General features: G+C 36.2%; 1 protein-coding gene across 4 annotated transcripts in view; it reads right to left on the reverse strand.

Moving 5' to 3' along the window:
- AK9 (adenylate kinase 9) overlaps positions 1–22,907 on the reverse strand; it is a 58,960-nt gene that overhangs the window by 8,474 nt on the left and 27,579 nt on the right. For all 4 annotated transcript variants that reach the window (XM_063389784.1, XM_063389783.1, XM_063389785.1 and 1 more), the window contains 12 exons: positions 17,184–17,390; positions 16,058–16,212; positions 14,880–15,092; positions 14,050–14,304; positions 10,388–10,506; positions 8,944–9,163; positions 7,732–7,794; positions 6,692–6,910; positions 5,587–5,805; positions 2,766–2,979; positions 1,800–2,001; positions 513–659 (listed from right to left, as the gene is read on the reverse strand). In XM_063389784.1, the coding sequence (XP_063245854.1) occupies positions 513–659; positions 1,800–2,001; positions 2,766–2,979; positions 5,587–5,805; positions 6,692–6,910; positions 7,732–7,794; positions 8,944–9,163; positions 10,388–10,506; positions 14,050–14,304; positions 14,880–15,092; positions 16,058–16,212; positions 17,184–17,390 (2,233 nt within the window). The remainder of the gene's footprint in view (positions 1–512; positions 660–1,799; positions 2,002–2,765; positions 2,980–5,586; positions 5,806–6,691; positions 6,911–7,731; positions 7,795–8,943; positions 9,164–10,387; positions 10,507–14,049; positions 14,305–14,879; positions 15,093–16,057; positions 16,213–17,183; positions 17,391–22,907) is intronic.

Raw genomic sequence — 22,907 nt, forward strand, 5'->3', positions numbered from 1 at the left:
TTAATCTTCTCAGAAAAACAAAGAACAGAATGAACTGAATTGAAAGGCTTAGAACTCTTGAATTCGATACAGTACTAAATATGCATTATTTCCATATTTTTAAAAGTACTCTACTTAAGTTTTTAAAAGATATCAATATCTTTTATGGTAATAATTGATGAAAAATAAACTTCAGCAGCAGAGAGAAGTGGTAACATTTCTGATGTACGGCTTCATTAAACCAGTTAAACTAAGCAGTGGGTGCACAGCATTGCACTTGTCATCTCAGTCATGCAATTGAGGGGTCTGGCCAGAGGATGCCCCAAACACATTACATCCCTGTTTCCGGTCTATGGAAATCAGAGCATAAGAAAGAAGAGGAACTGGTTCCCATTTTTTCACATGTGGAGTTCAGAGACGGCTGAGTTATGCTCCAGGTTAGATATAACCTCTAAGTACAGCACTGAGGCACATAAACAGAGATATTACAATATTGTGTAGAAAATAAAAGATCTATCAGGGAGTATCACTACCGGTCTGTGCTTTCCTTATCCAACAGTGCTCTTCTGAACACTTCCTCTGTATCCATGTCGAATTCAAAGATTTTCACTGGAATTATCTTAGCTGATTCCAAGAGATTGACGTGTTTTCTTGTTAGAGGATATCCATCAATTATAACTCTGCACACAAACAGAAACAGAAAAATAGTTTTCCTAAGCAGTGAGTTTCCAATCAACCAGTTAAGTTTATGTATATTTCTAGTACATTTTTCCATGGAGACAAAAGTCTACACCCATGCCATGAAGTTATCACTGCTCTCCCTTGATAGGCACATTCTTCACTCCTAAGAATTTATGACCAAATAAAAAAATCAAGTAGGTAGAAGAAGAAATAATAATGAGAAAAGGAAATACACAAAGGACAAAAGATAACTAGATGGCTGTGACTGATAAAAATGGTGTACTTTAAAATTCTGACACGTCAATCATTCAGAAACATCATTTTAACTATGAGAAGTCTCCATGTGGATTGAGAGAAGCAGTTTTTAAAGTGGTAAGTAAAATGATTTACTACAGTATTTGAAGGGTTTTTAAAATCATATTGAAGAAGAAATGCTTTTCACATATTAGGCAACACTGGAACAAAATATACTGAAACAATATTCCAGGATTTAACATGAAAGAGAAGCTGAAAGAATTCTGACCTGAAGCACAAATAATTTTCAGCGATTATTGCAGAATCGCCTTTCTCTGTAACAGTTCTCCTTTTTGGGGAGAGAAGTTGAATGTCATGAAATACTGATGATAAAGCTTTTTAAGTCTGCCTGGTTTCAAGGGTGTTTCAGTGAAAGAGCCCAGGATCACGTATGAATGAGGTGGAAAGACTCCCTGGTTTCAGTTCCTCCTTAATAACTTCAGTTGTTAAGAGAATCAGAAAAAAACCCTTGAGTGCTGGACCAGCCTGCATGATCAAAGAGAATCAGGTGTGTCCAAGACGGTTCTGAAGTTGGTATAAGAGAGACCAAAGGGTAGTTCTCAAAGAGTAATAGAAGATACCAGCTTATTGACTGAAAAATCTAACTGTCATAAAGTATATTACTTGGATTTACTAGAATACAGTTGCAAATTGCAGAAAATTATGCTTCAGTCTTATTTCACAGAACAATTGTAAAAAATCTCCTTTTGCACCGATTATTTTCTTAATGCAGAAACCACTGATGTGTTTTAGTGAAATTGTTTTAGAGTGATAAGATGGGAATCCACACCTATGAAGGGACTGGCATGTTTGAGAAACCCTCAAAATCCCAAGAAGACGCTTACCCAGTGGCATTCTCCATGTGATTTAGCAGAGCCACATCTAGAGCCTGGATGGCCAATTCATCAGGTACGGTGAGTCCCTGGAGAAGGTGTGACTGTACCTCAAGTGCCAGCTCACTCTCTGGCTGGTTGTTTATCACAAACCGGATGGCATCTCCTAAGGACAGGCGCAGGAACCCATAAACACTCGCAAGTCTCTGGGCAACTGCAAAATATTTTGATTTCAAGTCACAACTTTTAAGGTAAGCAACATCACAATCTGGCATATGCACAGGGCATACTAACACGATTCAATTTAGCACACCTCAGCAGATATAATCAACATTAGTGTGTTAGAAAATATGCCTCCATTGTTGCTCCTCTTACACAATAGCCCATCAGTTACATCATTTATCCAGGAAATGGGAAACATGGCAAAATTTTATCCTAAATATGAGATAATTTGAACCTGTCTCTTTTCTTCCTAACATCCTATTCTAATCAATAACTATGGCTGAAAATTAATTTCCTCCTCTTCCAGTAAAAGGGAGAAATGTGCAGATTGACAGTCATGGAGGAGGAAGGGGAGGGGAGAAGGATGGAAATCTTGTTTTTTTTTTAATCTAGAAATTTGTAAGGAGACTGGGGAGTGCCGAGTGTGGGGTCCTCATCCTTGATCTTAAAAAAATCAGAAACAATTAGAAGATAATAATAAATAATACAAGGGGTATAAATAGTGTAAGTCCAGTTTTTCTAAATGCAAGTCCAGGTCACTAACATCTTAAGGACTTGGAATAAAATTCAGATGGACAATGCGTAAGTATCAGACTGTCAAATGAGATATTAGAGAATGTAACTAAAAGAATCTGTGCCCAGAAAGAAAAGCAGGAAGACCAACAATATTAATAGTTTATGACTTCTTAATAACAGTAAGGACAGATACAACTTGAGTCATTAAAAAAAGATTTTTCAATAGATAACTGCTCATACCTGTAGTCTTTCCAGATTTTGGAAGTCCCACAAACGCAATCTTTACTGGCACAGATAGCTTAGGTTTTGGCTGACAAATATACTTGATGGGATTTGTCATAAATGTTTCTTTATTTTCTTTACTTGAAAAGAAATAAATATATTGTCGATGGATTACTGGAAAGACTTCACTTCTCTGCCTTTGCTGTGGCTTGATCACATCTCCTTGGCTTAACTGTATAACATACAAAATGAGACTCAGTTAATTAGGTTTGACAAAGCCTCTTCTTCCTCCGTTCCAGAGAAGTGGCTTTATAGGAAAGTAGAGGAGTACCAACCATGTGAGACAAACCATCAAAGCATTCTGAAATTCACACAGATTTTTCTCAAATCTGAGAAACTTCTATACCTACACTTCTTGTTAAAAAGATGAAATAAACATTGAAGACAGAGAGAATACTTACTATTTCCAGTAGGTGGTACCATAACACCTTATGTCTGTCAAGATAGTGTAGTCAGAGATTAACATAACAGTTTTTTGAATTTTCAGAGAACAAAGAGGATAATTTTATTCCTCAGTGAATTAAACTCACCTGCATGTCTGCCAATAGAAAATACACTGAAAATATTCTGTTCACCAGAAATCATATACAAATAAAAAAGATGTAAAAAGATATCAATACATGATGGTCAAGTGAAAAACCACAAGAAGATAAGCTGAAAAAGTTCTTGGAAAAATACACGCACTGTTGATGAAATCTTTTCAAATACATCAGACAGCCCACTAAAAAGTCTGCAGTGTTGATGGATCACTGGCATGTAAGCAATGCAATTGGCAGAAACAGTCATTGAAGTAATGCCAGATTAATTCCTTGTACTACTCTTCTCTATGGAAAAACTTAGTCATGTCCCTGTTGCAGCCCTTCTTGGAAGAACTGTTCTTAAAGTGTCAATAAAAGATGCTTTGAAATAAAATGTAGAAAAACAATATATGGAAAAAATTGTCCAGACCAGATGGCATTCCTCTACCATTCTAAAGAGACTCACAAGTGTCATTCTGAGCAATGTCTAACATTGACCTTCCTTCAACAAAAGAAGGAAGAAAATTACAATTTTAAATTTTTTTTCCTCCAGCATAGAACCTGGCAAAAATAGTCCACTAAATCTGAGTGTGTATTGAGCAAACTGAAATACATGAAGGAAAAAACCCCCAGTACTTACATGCATAGATATCAAATAATGGGTAAGAGTCAACTCAGCTTCTTGTCAAGAAAAATCATACATCACAAACCTATTATTATCTTTGAAGAGTCAGTAAGGTTGGTCTGGTTATTACAGCTAGAGATGGGGCTATTCTATGGTGTGGCATTGTCCTGCCAGACTTTTCTCATATCTTTAGGTTCCTACTCCTGCATCAAGCCATTTCAGGGTGCTTGCCCTCAATTTATGGGATTTCATGAATCTGCTCTACTGCATATCTGCTTCCATTCCTCACTCAGCTCATAATATTTATTCTCTGCTTATCTAATCAGTTACTTTCCCTCCCCCCCAGATTTAATCTCAAAGTAACTGGCATATACTCAATCTGCATTTCTACCCCAAAACTTCCAGTCTGTAATCAATTTTATAATTTCTATTATTATCCTAAAATGCCTTGAAAATGATCCTATTTCCCTTTCATTTTTATCAGCTTGTACATTTTCACTGTCAGCACACCACTCTTATTTTATCCAGTAGCTTCTTATGACTTCTTTCTTCTAACTGAATCGTATTTTTTGGATGGTAAAAAACACTGTATAGAACAAAGGAATGAAGTGGAGAAATGGCATACAAAAATGTGAAATCTGATAGAATGAAGTGCAAGGACTAGGGTGCAGAGACTAATTGCAGTTAAACACATAAACTGTGGTTCAGTAGTTGTAAATGACATACATGTAGACATATCTACTTCTATTAGTATGTACCTAGATTATTAGATGCCAATTGATGCAGCCATGAAAAAGAATGAAGATTGTGATCCTATGGTTAAAAAGGATCTGGAACAGGTGAAGACCCAACAAAAAGGAATAAAATAATTTGATTAATTGGCATAGTAAAATGAAGGCCAAAGTTTGTTTCCTTCAGTGCCTTCGTGCTTTCTGTATGTTGTTCAATGGACTTTTTTTTTCAATAAATCTTCCTTTTTAATTTTTATTTACTCACAATCCAATCTGCTTTTATTTCTAGCATTAAACCAAAAGAATTATCTGTGAACATTGGATTTCCTACCTTGGGGGTAGTGATGAGCACTTTCTGATCTCAACTGTCCAGATCTCTAGTAAAATACCACAGAAACAGATTTTGTGCTCTTCAAAAATTTTAAATTTTGACAAGAAAGAATTATTGCTAATGAATTAAGTACCTCTAACATTTTTTGCCACTACTAGGTTTGGTGGGCAGTTCTCTGTGTGGCTTCTTACAAATTCATATTCCAAATTCTTTCAGTTAGTTCTCACTACTACTGGAAAATTTTAAGACCTTCTCTGTCATCCTGTGTTTTGTGTATCATTAGGAGTTGGGTATTTCTTTCTGATTCAATGCCACCTTTAATCATGTCATCAATGACAGTGTAACAAATTTTACTAAATGCCTCTCAGCCTTAAATTGGCTGCAACACTGAAAAGACTAACACCTTTTATTATTAATGCTTGCTGTATTTTGTGTATATTCAGTGGTGTTATTTTGATTCAGTAATGTAGCTTTCATTAAATAGCTCTGATATTAGTCGCACTGTCTGAAAATATCTTGTTAATGTGAAATACATTTTTACGAAGTGTCAACTCTTGAAAATTAAGAACATTACCTTGACTGGGTCCCATTGACCAAAAGAACTTAGTAATTTATACGAGAAAGCTAGCATCTTCTGTGCAAGTGGCAAACTTATTGGGTAACATTTCTCAAAAATGCTCCTGCGGTTTTCCACTAGAGGTTTGAGCTTGCTGTATATTTGGTAGCACACAATGTGAGGCTTCCGTCCTCCATTGACCTCAAGTGGTGGTATTGATAACGTTTCAAGTTCTTCCTGGTTATGAAAACATAATAAAATATTAGAATCGTAAATGCAATCAGATTTTTAATGAAGACTGATGGCAAGATTTTCTGTGAACTATCAAGGATTTCCTAAGCATGTTCTCAGTTAACATAAATCAGCAAATTTTGATAGGAATTGGTCTTCCTGCCCACTGAAGTTTAAACTCCTGTATTAGGTGTCACACTGCTACAATGTTGTATCATTATCTGGTTTGGTAAACCTTCTCTCTGGTCAGTGGATAGAGATTGTTCTAAATCCAGATTAGTTCCTTTCTGAAATGAGATACTTAGTAGATAATAAACAAATGTTACCAATCTACGTACTGCCTTAGATGTGGTATTTGGCATGCAGATATCTGGTGTTAGATGAGGTCACCTCGCCACAGGCAATTGCACTGATTTCAAGAAAATTATGTCACCAGGTGTGGGAATGGTGCCAAACACCCTAATTGAGAGTAGATTTGGATTTTTTCTTTACATTTGGTTTCATCACCAACAGCTAGGAACGGTATTAAAAAAATACAGCTGTCTACTAAGAATTTTGCCTCAAAAATTATTTTGAAGTACTGTTCATACATTCATAACTCTCTAGGTCAGTTGGCCTGTGTCAACTGACCTATCAAAAATTAAATGACACCAAGATAGGTCTACTCAAAAGCTTCCTTTTTTTTCTCTGCTATATTTATTAGTCATATAAATTATATACTCTTTAAAGTCTATACCTTCTCAGTACTGTCTTCATCTTGTTCACATTCTTAGATAATAAGTACAGCAATATGGTTATTGAGGCACTATAATTTTTAATTGTGAAAAATAAATATGGAAATTCTTCTTCATGTGATCATATAATTTGATAAAATAAGCAGTGGTATCAGTACCTGCACACTTTGTAATATTTCTACTTCTGATTCAAACTTCTCTGAAATTTCATTTTGCATGCGCTCAACAGCATCTTCTTCATTTTCTTCTTCTTCTGGTTCTTCCTCTTCTTCTTCTTCTTCTTCTCCAAACTCTTCTGCAAGTATAGCTTCAATATCTTCATTCTCATCCTCCTCCTCCTCCTCAGTAGCTTCATCATTACCCTTTTTTGCTAAAGCCTATAAAGACAAAATATTTTGTTGTTTCATGTCTACGACACAAATATTTTGAAGGAACATATGGTATTCTTGTCTCTTTTTAAATTAAAAAAGCCATTAGTTCAACAAAACCTCATTTTGGGATATCCTTTATCATATGCAAAAATCTAATAAATTCTAGAATCTTATTTCAGAAGAAAATACAGCAGGTATTGCATAGTGCATACAGTGAAGCATCATACCAGTTCCAAGCGTACCTTAAAAACCTGAAGAGCTACACTGCAGTTTTGTAAAGAGTGTTTTTTCATACATGGTGTTGTAGTTTGACAAGACTTTGTTATAAACAAATGTGTTTGATGAAAGCGTAGCTGACAGAATATCAAGAGCAGTCAAGTAGTACATGAATGCATTTATAAATATATTATGTAATTGACTTTGGGCAGAAATCCTGGTACAGTCCTATCCTAGATTAACCATGAATTTGACAGTGTACTGAAAGGCACATGCCTAATTTCAATTAGTGGGGCTACTCCTATGCTTACAAATTAGATACATTAAACACATCCATAAGTATTTTCTTGAACTGACGCACATATGGAGAATTCTTTTAAAATAGTTTTTAGTCTTCATGAATCCATAGTTTCTAAGTTTCTAACATAATATAAAATTATTTTTGAAAGTCAAAGTATCTCACAATCTATCATAATTTTACTGTTCTACATTGTCCTGAAGTCTGTGAGTAAAAGCTCTAGAAATTTCTATGGTATGAATGCAAACTACAGTTTGCATACCATAGCATAATGCTTCTATTTAAAAACTGTCATATAAGGTTGTTTTCTTACCTCCTGCTTCTTTTTTTGTTGCTCTGCCAGAAGTTCTTCCCTTCTTCTGGCAATCTTCTCCTTCTGTTAGTGAAAAGAAGATGTAAAAAGACTGATGATACTTCCTAATAAAAGCTCCCCTCTGAAAATTGGTAATGTAACCTATAATTTAACTCTGTTTTTTCCTCCTTAAAATTCTGTTGCAGTTGGTTCTAATGTTAAAAAATACCACCTAGAGTTTGAAATGTTGCAGACCAGATATACCTCTCTACTAGGCAAACATCTAAGTTTTAGAAAAACTGATTTGGCAATTTCTGATATTGATATTAGAGGAAAAAAACCACTGTGACTCTTTCTTATCACACAGAAAATATACTAATAGGTTTATTGGTAAACTACAGAGTTTTTAAATTTATAAGTGGTTTCTGCCATTTGGCAAAGGGGTGACTGAGTATGGTAGTAAATGTGTGGTGCTCTCTTTGACTGCTTAGGGATATTAATGGTGTTGTATGAGTCTTGTCCCAAACTCTGTTGTCCTAACTTCCTGTGTATCAGCTGCTCTGTAGTAATTATGCTCAGACCTTTTCTGATACTACACGTGAAGTATTTTATCTCACTTTTATAGAAACTGAGGAACCTTGAATATATTACATGTGCCAATTGTAAATGTCTGCCTAGAGGCTTCAGGCTACCTCAACCAATTTGTAACCTGTTCAACAGCAGGCACAGCTTCATTTGAATGGGACATAGAGCAGCTGCAACAGCACTGAGAATGCAGCTTAGGGTGACAACATTCCTGTGCAGAGTACCAGAGTTGGGAACACAGACACACTCCCCATATGGTGGTGATCAGCCTGTGGGAGATGCCGATCAACTCAATAGCACAGGCTCAGGGAGTCTGGGATGTAACAATACTACAGTGCATGAAGTGATTTTTTAATTGCCATATTCACTCCCTTTCCAGGGAGTGCCATTTACCTGGCAGCACAGTTACTTGGGCTGCGAGACACACAAACTCCTGCATGCATTAATTGCATAGAAGAGGAAAGCAGCCCTAAATTATTTTTGGTTCCTATGGTAAACCTAGGAATGCTGGGAATGTGTAGGACTGTGTCTCCTGGCTCCAATATCTGTTACACCGTGTGCTCTTCACAGCTTTGGGAGTTTCAGAGTCCGTGCTCAGACCTCTCCTGTAAAAACAACAACAAAAAAGGCGTAGGGCTCAAAAATTACCTTTCTTTTTGCTTTTAGTTCCTTCAGCTTCTTTTTATATTCCTTTTTTTTACGTCGTCTGTCTTTCCATTTTTTCAGACGTGGAGGAAAAAGACGGTTAAGAATGTCATCTTCCTCTACTTGAATATAAACTACAATATCAGGACAGAGTCCTTGTTCTGACAAATATCTGGCTTCATCTGAAGTACGAGGGAAGCCATCCAGTATAAAGCCTGTGGATCTGATTGGAAAATAAGATATTTACCATTACACAGTGTAGTTTAAAGTGCAACACAGTGAACATGTAATTAGTTTGGAAAAAACCTCACAAAACATCCCATATTAAATGCATATGTCGAGTAAAATTTAAAAAATACTTTCAGCTAGTATCTTTTGACAATGTAAAACTGTTATTTTGCTGTGTATTTTAATTAGTGTAGTTACAAATTAATTTCTTCTGAGGTTGTAATTTGCAAGGCTTAAATATTTTAAAGGAACTTAAAAAAATTAATTGTGTCCTCAGACTTGCTTGTGTGACTCTAGAAACAATACTTCTTAGGCACTGGTCTCAAAAAATAGAAGGTGCCCCAAACACTTTTCTGGTAGCGGCTCTCAAAGGTAGTTTGTGCCTGAAAATTTATGTTTCTTCTGTAGGATAAGAAATTTGTCACTCAGCATGACTTATATTTCTCTTCCTGCAGATGTTAAAAACAAGTCAGTTATACCTGGAAAGCTCTAAGGCTTATTGGAGCTCTTACGATTTTGAATTAGACAAATAGTTATACAAGGATGAATGTTGTGTTGGTAAGAAGCTAATATTTATATCTATTACTTTAGACTTAAATAGGATACACTGCAAAATTGCAGAAAACCAAAGAAGCTAGAAGAAGTGGAAGTGAAGGGAAGAACAGGTAGCCCTGGATGCTGCGGGGAAAAAGAGTACTACATAGTATATTTTAGTAGTGCAATGTATTGTGATGTAATACAATAGAATGTAATCTAAAACAATTTAATATTACAACATGATGCATAATGCTGGGTAATTTTTTGTCTTTCTGCATTCTTTTTTTTTCTAGAACCGATCTCCCTGTTTTTACACTGTGTAGAGAACCATTGTTCCCAATCTGCAATCAGGACAAAAATTATATAAAAATATAAAAGGTTTGTTTTCATATCTATCCTGTAAACCCATGAAAATTACCCAGCTATTTAGGAGATTTAATCCAATTCAGGTGTTCCAAGTACTTTTGTCCAATCCTGTGTGCAGCATATGAAACATGATATTACTATCAAAATATCAATTCATACAGTACAACAAAACCAAGATTGACAGGTAAGTCATTACTCATAAAAAAGTACAAGAGCCTTGAAATAATCTCTGCCATAGTTATTTACAATTGTGGACACAGTGGACTAGATACTTCCTAAACTTAATTAAAAAAAGAGAGAATTGAATTACAGTTACCGGAATGGCTCTTTCTTCCACCAGTCAGGAACAATCTTATCAAGGACTTCTGGAGGTAGTTCCGTATCACCCACTAGATTTGCTTTGATTGCCTCTTCCTCATCAGTTAATTCCACTTCCTTTATGTACAGAAAATGCACCAAAAATGAAACAAACAAACAAACACCTCAAAAAAAAACAAACAACCCCCTCCAAATCAACCAACCAAACAAAACTAGAAAGAAGTATCAACTTGACATGTTTATTGGTTTGAGCTGAATAGGCTACTGTCTTCATTTGACTTAGACCAGCAGAAACAAACTCATTTGCCACATTGCACCATACTACATTATACATGTTAGACAATTCCCTAAAATTAGGGCAATTGCTGCTGTATGAGTTTTAATGAAACCTAAAATCAAGCACAACTGTTAAGTATTTAATTATACATATGCTCAATTCAGAGGAATAGAAACTGAAATGAGCACAGTTTCTCCTAATTGCCTACAAGCAGTTTTCCACTTGGCTATACGTGCTCATATGCTGGAAGACTACCTGCACTACATCACAATGTTTCTTCACTTTTTGAAAGCAACTATTATATTTGGATGGATTCCAAAAATATATTTTGAAGAAGGATATGTAAGGTTATGGGGTATAGGCAGAAGAACAGATACCAGACAGATGGCATTGTTCTATACAACAGTAGTAGCATTAATGACTAGTCAAATGCAGAATATTCAAATACCAAATCAAACTACTCAATTCTCATGGATAACTGTTGGTTTAACTGTTGGGTTTTTTCCAGAATATGTAACTCTGTGAGATTGATATGGCTGAGGATGCACTTCTCATAGAATGTCTTCCTGACACAGACAGTAGTAAAAAAAATGAAAAGACGATAGACATTGGTGGTTCTGGATTAGTTCACATAATTCATATATCAAAACGTGTCAGAATCAAAACATGTCTGATATCAAAAGGCCATCTCTGAATAAGAATTCCTATGCATGACATCTATTCTGGTAATGTAGCCAAAAGAACCTGAGCACAGGCTGGAAGTTACAGGTCTAATGTAGTCTATGAGTAATATTTTCTCTAGTGCCTGACACAGTATATATATTAAAAGGTGTTTGTATGACAGAATATGCCTAAGTAGACAAAGTGGTAGCCAGATTTCCAACACAGAGGCATCTTGGAAGAAATATGTGAAGCGGGAGAAAGCAGTAAATTACATATAAAATGTATCACCAACATTACCACTGCTGAAGAGAGGTAGGAATGGCATTTGTATCCAATAAAAGAAAATAAGCACAAGATGTTCCAGGTCAAAAAAAGAGAACACCCCACAGAGTGGTTTGAAGGACAAGGCTGCCCCCCAGACCTGTCAATGATGTGGCACTAAAACAAACAGGATGATATCTTTTTACTGAACTTCCCAGACTGCATGGCATATTTTTGTTTGCCTTTAGTGGTTTTGCTTTGAATATTACAGCTGACCTCAAGCTTTGATAGATAAACTATTACTGTCTTGTGCCGAAGTGAAAGAGAATGATACAACAGAATTTAATGAAATTTTGCAGAGGTGGTGGGTCAGTGAAAAATAGGATAGTAAGACAGTCCAGTGATCTTCATATTTAGAGAAATGCCTGGAAACTCTACAGCCTTGGAAATTATCCTCTAGCGTTTTGTGCAGGGACCAATGAATGGGTTTCTAAACTGAACTGAAATAGCTGTGCGGAGGTCATGCCATCACGAAGCACCTCACAAGAAGGATGAGAAAAAAAAAACTCATGTAGAAGATTGTTTCCCAGCAAATATAAAGATGGCGAGACAAATACTACCAGAAATACTTGGTGTAAGACATATTGATGCCAAAGAGATAAAATTGAGTGAGAGCCAGCCATAGCCATGAGTGTCAGAAACACTTGCCATATTTTCAGCAGTGATGACCAAGTTGTAAACTGACTTCTCCCCTCTTTCATTTTGATGAAAACCTGGATTTTTGTTCTGACATCCATGATTTTGATCTGTACTCCATCTGTGTTGAAGCATTTGCTTCCAATACTACCTGCTCTTGTATTATTTCATCAGAACACTACCTTCCAGTCATCAGGGACCTGCTCCACTACTCAAGACAGTAGTGGCCTTGAATGCACCTTTGGCAGCTCTACCACCACCTGCAAGTGCACCCCATTGACCTGTATGTGTCCAGTTTACATAAATGATCCCAAATTTGATCATATTCTGGTTTTGAGTAGTCCCATTTTTCACCCAGGCTTTCCTATTAGACACAGAGCCCTCCATGCCAAAGATCAGACTGTACTTGCAAAGACCATGTTTCAGTGGCAGACTCATATTTTCTAGATCTTTTATTGCTGTCGAACTGCAGAAGTTCTTCTTGCAACCCTTCAGATCCCTCACTAGTTTCCACTTCCACTGAGTGCTCATCTTCCTAATGCTGTGCCTGAGTGTTGTTTCTGCATGCCTCCTGCTTTGTAGCCGCTGCCCCTCCTGCATGCTTCCTAAATCCTGAAGTAGGAAGTGTCTGAAGATCTTTGATGACTAGTAACTTGAGGGAACTTGGCAGGTATCAGGAGCAAACACTAAAAAAAGGCTCTTAAAATGTGATGCAGAAACACGTTTCTTCTTGAACCTTTGAGTGTTGGATAAATCCTTATTTCTGTTGTGTGAGAGACAGATTGTCAGGTTTTTTACTACACATTTATGAAAGACTCATATGCTGTGTACCTGCGTTGAGACTTCTCCACATGAAGAATGGCTTTTATCATATCCATTGCTATCTAAAGAAATAATTTACATTAACACTTTGTGGATTTTTGGTTTTATCCCAACAGATCACTGCCTAATAAAAGAAAACACTCTCCCTTATAAACACTTTCGTAAAAGTTTCTTCTTCAGCGAAATTGCACCCTTTAAGAGATAGGGTTTAGAATGTGTATTTATAAGGATTTTAAGCCAGTGGTCAATCTGATTAAGAAAAAGAACTTATTTTCTGAAAATTATAATTCATAATTATTCTACCAGTATCATGAACATACAGCTATTTGAAACAGTTTTTTAGCTAAGCTACAAGCTGCATTTTATGCTTTCCAAGAGTTGTTTTATTTTTGTGGTTTGAAACTGCTGCCAATAGGCAAAGAAACTAAAATTCAGGTTAAGAAACCTATTGCATTAAAAAAATACTAGCTTACCCCATTATTAATGTTGAATATTTCTGATTTTTTATGAGGGATGATCAGACCAAAGGGCTGGTAGAGGCATTCTATGCTTTTGCTCCAAGAGAGTGCAAAGACCACACCTGGGGAACATTTTTAAAGTCCTGTGCAATTGGAACACATGCACTTGATAGAATCTGCATATTAGAAACACTTAAAGGAAACCATGCCTTCCTTTTATTATGCTGATCTTTTTTTCCCCCTCAGTTGGTCTTCCATTGGCCATTTAGCATCTATCTCTACTATTTAGAAAAAAACTGTATATAAATCTTGAAAAGGTTTTGAAGAATGTTTGTGATACAAGAAAATGTTATCGAGAACTATTATTTCCCAATTTCATCAAATATTTAATTTACCACAATTAAAAAATTTTACAATTTTATAGGAAATTTCTATTCTGAAAATAGTTATTTTGTGTATGGATGTATAAAAGATTATTACTACCTGTTTGCTTTCTTCTGTTTCAGTTTTAGTCATGGTCTGAGAGAAGTCTTCCAGTTCCTCTGGTATTTCGTTGTCATCTTCATGATCTTCATCATAAGAGGGCCCAACTTTCCTTTTAGTTTTGGGTAAAATCAATTCCTGTAGATATTCTTCAAACTGAATATGGAAAATGCCTAATTTGTCTGCTATCTGTTGTGCACAAGTAGTTTTACCTGCTCCATGAATCCCAAGTAAACACACCCGTAAAGGAGGAGCCTATAGGAAAAACATGGAATATTCTCTTAACCTTTGGAGTCTACAGTCCACCCACCCCCTACTGTTTTTCATTTCAAATATATCATTATTAAAATTCCATCAAAAACAGTCACACAATTTTGTATTTCAATTATTCCAGACTTTATATTGCTGTTCTAACTAAACTACCTGCTCTCTGGAAACACCAAACAAATATACTACCCTACTATCAGCAGTTAAAAATGAAACTTCATTAGACAATTCTGGTAAATTCTCCGTTCTTTTACCATTTTTCAAGTTACAAAAAACCCATAAAACCCCCAAAGTGTCACTTGTTAAACACATTTTGATACTATTGTAAGCCTTTATAATCTTCCTCTCTTTTCTGCTGTATTTGCATCATTAATTCAATGTGTTAATTTAAATTCACATTACAAAATCACTAGGGAAGCCATGTGTTTTATTTGCTTCAAGGACTTGCATAATATATTGTTACCTAGAAAAAAATCAGCAATAATAAACAAATATAAATGGGAATGGAAAATAGTTATTTTAATCTGCTATTCTCTGCACTAAATAATTTTTAAGATTCTCACTTGTAGTGGTTCATTGTGAGCCACATACGCCTCAGGGTTCTCCAAAAATTTATCTCTGTACTCAGAAGTTGAAAAGTAATAAATCTTTTCTTTATATTTAGCTGCATATTTCTGGAGTCCAGGGCAGAGGACAAAGTTTTCTTTCAGACTGACTGGACAAAAGTGGTTTGTGTCTCCCATGAGCCTTTTCTTTTGCTTAACTGTTTCTTCATCCTGAAAACATGAAAATTTTAAAGAACTCTTAGAATTCAGGAGTTTACTTAGATTAAGTGGGTCAGATTAAATAAAGCCAAATACATTAACTGAGGATTGAATGAGGATGGTATTCTCAAAAGAGTTTGTATGTTGAAAATAAGTCTATGAAAATACACACTTTTTAGATTCTGAGTCAGAAAACAAACTATCCAAGAGAATTACTGATAGAAGAATTAAATACAAAATATCATTAATAAAATAGTTAGCCATTGAGGACCAAAATTAGGGTCCTCAGACCTCAGACCCTAATTTGGTCCTCAGACCCAGAAGTATCTATGATAAATTCTTTTCCTACTATGTTCTTGAAACTGATCCTCTGTTTAAATGTAGACCTCTTCGGAAAACACAATGAAAGCTGGTGTTATGAAGCCAGATTACTTATCCAGCAATGTTAATTTCTAAAATACCTATTCAATACTGCTCTAGTACAGTCTATGAATATCCTGTACTGTTAAATTTGGGGATGGGAATCTTCCAATATAGGATGAAAATAGAAAGGCAAAGCTAGACCTCTAACTTCATAAAAGTGGGTGTGTGAAAATTATCAATAGCTGAAATGGAGGAGGACTCTGCATCTTCTGATGTTTACATGATGGCTCAAGAATCATTGTTAGCTGACAGAAATCAAAGTACACATTTGCTCCTTTAATAAAACTCCTCCTGGCAACACTAGGTTCAGTCATTCTCTCTTTTAGCATGGGGGTATTTGAGCTTCTTGCTGTAGTAAAACTCCTCTTGGCCACAACACAGAAATGTAGTCAAAGTGTTCTCGAAGCACATGCTAATATTTACTCTGTGAGACAGCTTCAACTGGATCAAACAAAATCAGGACAGAGCAAAATCTGACTTCTCTGAGGTTATGTTCAAACTGAAAACAAAGGAGTTATAATAAAAGCATAAATAGATAAAGCTGGCATGCTTACTTCTTCCTGTTCTTCCTTTCCTTTCCCTTCCTCTTCCTCTTCTTCTTCTTCACCTTCCTCTTCTTCTTCCGCATTTTCCTCTTCCGCAGCCAGATCTTGTGCTTCCTCCTCTAAGTCTTCATCAGATAATTCCCAGCCATAATATTTAAAAGGTTCTGAAAAGGTTAGTTGTCTTTTTTTTTTTTTTCAATAGTTATCCTTTGGCTATACCAAAATATAGTCTCTTTGTCCATAAAAGTAAGCACATGCATGGAGGAAAATAATGCCAACTGTATCTTGCATTTTTTCTACTCACAGAACAAAATGTCCTCCCCAGATGTGGAAATTAGTATACTGACTCCTCCAAAAACAGAAATTCTGCAGGTTGTTTTTGGTTGAAATAAATCAGTATTTTCAATGGGAACTTGTTAGATACCACTGAACACATGCAGATAGTACCACTACTGTTTGCAACAGGTTTTTTTTTCCCTGTTACTTGTTGGGAAGAGTCATCACTCAAATTTTAGTTTATTACAGAGCCAGCACAATAGATGTTTCAGTTAATAAAACACTTGATTTGCAGTGATAATAGGAAAAATGTTTTTATCCTGTATTTATAAATGCATTCATCCAGTGCTCAAAATTCTACAAGACCACACAAACAAAGAAATGTAATTTGCCAAAGAAATATTAATTTTTTAAAAATGAATGTAAAATTCAGTTTTGAAATACAGTCTATGCAGGTGGTTAGGTTAGATTATTACAAACTCTGAAAGTCTCAACAACCCAACAAATATTGTACACTAGTGAACATTCACTATCTGTCCATTTCTCAAACCAGTATCCTGGCATGCACAGAGAAAACAAGTAACTGTGGAAATGTGCTTTCAGAATGTTTAGGGAGAGATTATGCACCTATTTGCATAGCCATATCATATATATATTTCAAATATATATATTTTTCCCACTCTCAGATGTCTGAAAGGCTGCTATTCTGTTTCTAAGCTGACCCAGAGAACACAGTATCTCTTCATACTAGCAATATCAAACTGGGTATAACCTACTCCCTATATGCTTGTCACACGAGCTATCCAAAATCCCTCTTCTTGATGGTGTAAGTGCCAATCACATAAACAGCATTACTTACTTTCCATAACATGCACAGTTTTATTAAGCAGACTTTCTGGTGTTTGCTCAGCAATCTCTAAAACAACAACCTGAACTGGAGATGACCTCGTGATTTCTGATTCCACTTTTTTCCAATCATTCATGAAAAGGTCAATCTTTGTTTTAATTGTTTCCGTTTCTTCTGTATACGGAAAATCATCCTCTCCAAACTCAGGCTGCATGAGTTCTGAAAATCAGATCATGTAAAATAGGCAATGTTTCTCTGAAATGTTTGTCATTTAAAAACTATCATTATGCTTTAGGACTATTTTTATATTGCTCAAATATGGTGGCATGCTCTTTAATGCTTCTTCCTCCCCGTAATTATGAATTATCATATTAGTAATTTACAAAGACATTTTGTAAACTCCCAGTTTAAATATATTGATATTCTATAGACTGAGGCTTCTCCAGGAATATAAATGAGGTCAAATTGCTATATGCAACTATGAACTATATGGAATATATTTACATATGGTTGTTTAAAGCAGCACTGAAAATAAATATTACCCTTTCTTCAAAGAAATATAATACAGGACACATTAATCTAAAAATTATGATTTAATAAGGAACAGCTTTTGACAGACTCTCCATATGGTCATGCCTCATGCCTGCATAGGAAAAATTTGAATGAACAAATAAATTAAAATAAAGTAAAAAATCTTATCATGACTTCCCTCTGTAAATACTGGAACTGAGAAACTTTCACAAGAAATTCTGGCTTTAATGAAGCCATGTCTGCATACAATCACTTGTTTAGTAAATAAGAGAGAGAGAATACTTAAATCTCTTATGAACTGTGCAGAAATTTGTAGTGTTTGTTGTTTAAGATCAGTTCAGGCCTGTTTCCTAACACCGTCTCAGGGCAAGCACACAGAAGCTAGAGACTTGAAGGATGCATTAATATAAATAAGAAAGGTACTAGAAATTGTAAACATGACAAAACCATACCAAATGTGTTGTCATACTCTGTGAGCAAATAAACAAGGGGTTAGTTTCTTCCACCACCACTTCTGGCTGAAGAAGACAGATGGAATTAAGAACTTGATATTGACAGCTGATGATTCTCAGGGTTGTTGTTTCCCTGAGATTCTCCTTGGGGTTGCTAACCCCCAAGGTAATAAGGGTTCCCCCAGGGTTGCTGTTCCCTGAGGGTTTCCCCTGGGTTGCTGTTCCCAGAGGTAATAAGGTTTTCAGTCTTCTCTTCGCCCTGGGTGTTTCACACTGAAGCCAGAGACGACAAGTTGAGTCCAGTAGTTCGTGTTATCAAGCTGTTTATTCTTAATTATCTATCAGTTCTTATCCAGCTTTGCAAGGCGTCCCCAGCAGAGCAAGACATGCGGCTGGACTGGGGCGGATCAGAGAGCCCCACACCTTAAGTACGGTATCTTTGACCCAACCACTGTCCGAGACGTATTTTTTATTTACAAAATTTTACCAATACCTATTACCTATACTAACATGTCAGTTCTACTCTAAGCCAATCTCTAAAACCCAACTCAGCACAAGATGGGGGACGAGAGCAAGAACTAGGAGGACAAGGGCCACTCCCCAATTCCTCCATCTTGCCTCTTCAGCCCCATATACTAAGAATCCTAATTTCTATATTTATATTCTATAATAAACCATCCACTACTTATTCTAAATTCTTAGGATTCGTGATTCTTCCTGCATGTGAGTGTTCACTCCCATGGACAGGAATCAGAGGCAGTGTCCTCCTGGGATCTGTGTGGGTCTAACTGACCCCCCTGTACAGATCCCAGACCCCCCTGTCCAGTCTCCAAACCCTCCAGGGCGGCCAGAGGAATATCCTGGACTCCAACAATGATGAATTTAAAACTTGATAATGACCACAGATATGGAATTAAAAACTTGATATGGACACATTAAAAAAGATTCCAGTTAGGAACTAGGCAGCACTACAATTACTATCTATTTATACATTGTTAGACCCTGAAAAGTCCTGAGATGGAGTCCTATCTCAGCTAGAAGATGACACTCAAGTGCCTATATGAGACCATAAAGACCTTGTCGCTGGCAGCAGTAATGTGGTGTTGTTCCTGCTGTTCCCATTCTCTGCACTCATATAATTTTCAACTCTGATTGGCTATTTTTTTCTTGTAATTTTTCTTTTGTGTTCTGTTAATAAGTGGTGCCAGCTAACAGAGAGAAAAGTAGTTGAGAGCAATGACTTTAGTGGTCTGACATGACATTATTAAATTTGCTGGGACTAACAGCATATGCTGTATTTTTTTCTTGCCAGAAATGAAAATACAAGAAAAAATTTTATCAGTGAATGGAATGATTTTCTATTTTGCAAAAATTTTCTCCTTCTCTTGTTGTTCCTGTCTTGTTTTTAGTTTGAAAGAGCAAATTTTGACACAGTAACAACATGCTCAGCCTATTCCAATGAACTTCTACTGTTTTTTACATTAAAAGGGACCATTACTACTGTTCTTCCTTATGTAACTTCCTACATGAACAAAGGAGACATATTACTGAAAATTACAGTTTTTGTAACGCCTTGTATGTAAAAAGCTTTGACTACTTTCTCAAAAACACAAAACCTCAAAACATCAAATGCTTTATGGTCACTCTCTGGCATTAAGCAGGCCAATGCTCACTCTGTCAAATTGCAGCACTGTAACGTTCATTTTGAGTTTGTCCCAATCTGAAAAATCCAAACAAATTTTCTGGGCTTATGAAGGGTTAGACTGCCCTGTTACAGTTTTCTTCATTAAGAAAATGTCTTTTCTCCCAGAACCAAGTATTTCTTAATCTCCTCTTGTGGACTGTTGAAGAAATTTGCAAATGACACATTTAATTTTCCAAAATAGAGCCAAAAGGCAAAAAGAGAATAATGTAGCTGGATTTCAGTGGTTAGGTACCAGTAAGATTTAGCAGGAAACAGATTGAAACTTAATGGTCAGAGTAGAGATGCTGCCTAATTTTCATGTCATATTCTACCAACTAAATCATCACCTCAAAATGCCAATATCAGCTGAGATACGTGAGTGCCTTCAGAACAAGGAACGTATCTAACACACCGTCTTTTGAAACTCCTTCATGGCCCACTAAGGTTGGTCCCTTGCTAATTTGCTACTTGTGCTTGTTTCTACAACCCTTTAGTCCATACATGAAATCAGGCACTTCAAAGGTAGTGTGGGAGTTTCGGGTACTGCAATGTCTACATCTTCTTAAGGGTCTATGTCACAATGTGTAGCCCTCTAGAAATATGCCAAATTTCTAAATACTTCAGATGCGTTTAATAATTTTATTCTTCTACTTTTGAGGTTGAAACTTGTATTCTCTCAATACCACCATTTACCTGAGCTACATACCTGATTAACTGAGGTTTGAAGCAAGTTGGGCTCTCTACAGCAATTCATGTGCTGGGTCAGGGACCTGAGGGCACCCCCAGGTGTCCCCACCCAGCCCCTGGGGCTCCCATCACCTGCCCACAGCCCACAAGCCCCTGTCAGCCCTCAGGGCTGTCAGCCCCTGCTCTAGCAATACCATTGCACAGCCAAGGTAAACTGCAAAACTATTAACAAATAAGCATTTAAGAAGTATTTTTGTGATCTTTTATAAAGACCAATACTTGATATGTCTATATGTCTCTCCCCCTTTCCTTTACTTTTTAACAACACAGCTATTAGATTGACACTTGAGTGGCTAACCTTCCTCTTACATAGTTATTAGTCTCAATATAAATCAAAGTGCAAAAGGGCATATCATTAAGGAGAAACGCCTTGCAGATTTCAAATAGTTTGATCTTGAATTAGAAATGATGTTTTCCCTTGAAAAGGCTTACAAACATTTGCATTTTGCTAAACTAGATGTTCATTTTATATATGTCATTACATATACCCTGCAATGATATTTTTGCCTCTTGCCATGATTCTAAATAGGAATATAAATATACCCTTTTATGTACAGGAAAAGATGGTGTGCAAGTGGTACCACTGCATTATGTTGCCTTCTGCAGTGATATGTTCCAAATGAGACAGAGATATAGCCAGGTAAAACCTGCTTCATTTTGGGCAGCTCTAATGCAATATGTAATGATGACTCCCTTAGGAACACAGGTTTTAAGAAGGAAAGGATACATTAATAACTGGGTTACACTAACTGCTGCTTGCACGTGTTAATCCTGGCACAGTCACACTGCAGAAATCACATGTGCTGCCTTGTGAACCACAGCTCTATTCACAGCAGAAACACATGGAAGATGGGATGAGGGCTGGCTGGATCTCTGGCTTCCAACAGATCGTCCTACAGTCCAGCCCTTTAAAAACCTCTCAGTTCTCAGCAGGTCATGACAGTTTGGGAATATACAGGCAGAACAAGAGATTTAAATGAGTATTTGGCATCATCTGAGACAGAATATTGAACATGGCAATGAATCCACTTAATAGAGCAGTTCCCATGACCTTTAACCAGATGCACTTACAGTTCATGTTACCTCTCCTGACAGGCCATATTTAGCAAAGGATGGACCAGCATGTGTTCCAGCTTTGTTTTGCTGGACACATAATTCTAACAGAATACCTCTATCCAGAAGGTTTTGTTGCTTAAGGAAACATATCCAGCAGCAAATAATGCATACTTATAGAACTTTTAAATAGATTACCCAGGTATAAGTGAACTGGAGAAACTTTCCCCTAGAAAGAAGGGAGAAGTAACAAAAGAAAAAGGTTTATATTCCCAGTGAAAAGAAGCAGACCAAAAATAAGACAATCCAAACGTCACTGGGTTTTGGTTCAGGTATTTGGACCTCATGACAAAAATGTTGCCTCCCTGACATTTAGTCAGTCTCAGGGACCAAGTAAGGCAGCTGTACGTTTGCAATTAGATATAAATCATAATAACTCTGCTTGGAGAGGTTATTTGTGAGAAGATTTTTTTTTAAAAAATTAAAAACATAGTCAAGAAAGATCCATGAAAAGACAGCAATGGTTTAAAAATAAATTACATAAAAATGCAAAAACTTTCTCTCCAAGGAAGTGGCCTTCTACCTAACAGTACTGTTCAGAATTTATTTTCCTTATCACAGTGGTGATAAGAAATAATCTTCCCCAGCCTTGAATCTTGGGCTTTCATAGGGAAAGCCTACATGCCAATGTCTCATATTCTTTTGCTCTGCATCTTCTGTGTTTTTACTGAGCATAGTTACCATAGAGACAAACAATCCTCAAACACTTTCAGCCCCCACATTCTCTAAGTGAATAGTTGGGGAAAGGGAACCTTTAATATCTTGGTATCTGTGACTTTTTCTTTCCTCAATTCATATGCAACATCAAAAAAGATGAAAAGGTCCTTCTTTTCTCCCCACTGAAACACTGCCAAAGCTGACACACATACAGCAGAAGCCAGCATGTCTTCTTCATTAGACAAAATGAACAGAAACCAAAATTATCAAAATAAACAGAAAGACAAAATATACCATAACAGTGACACTCATTTCTTGGAACCGATCTGTATTTCATGATGAATGTATTTTCAGTTGTCTTTCTGGAACTGACTGTAGTTCGTTTATACAGACTTTTCATTTCTTACTTATAAATATACACTGCCAAATAATCTTCAGCAAGTTACGGTGAAATGTGTTTAATAGACAAACTTATATTGTATGTACCGATTTTTTTATTTGGAAAGACAACTTTGGTTTACATATAAAGTTGATTCTTTCTAATGCATAAAA

The sequence above is a fragment of the Prinia subflava genome, chromosome 2 (assembly GCF_021018805.1).
Source record: "Prinia subflava isolate CZ2003 ecotype Zambia chromosome 2, Cam_Psub_1.2, whole genome shotgun sequence".
Taxonomy (NCBI): Eukaryota; Metazoa; Chordata; class Aves; order Passeriformes; family Cisticolidae; genus Prinia; species Prinia subflava.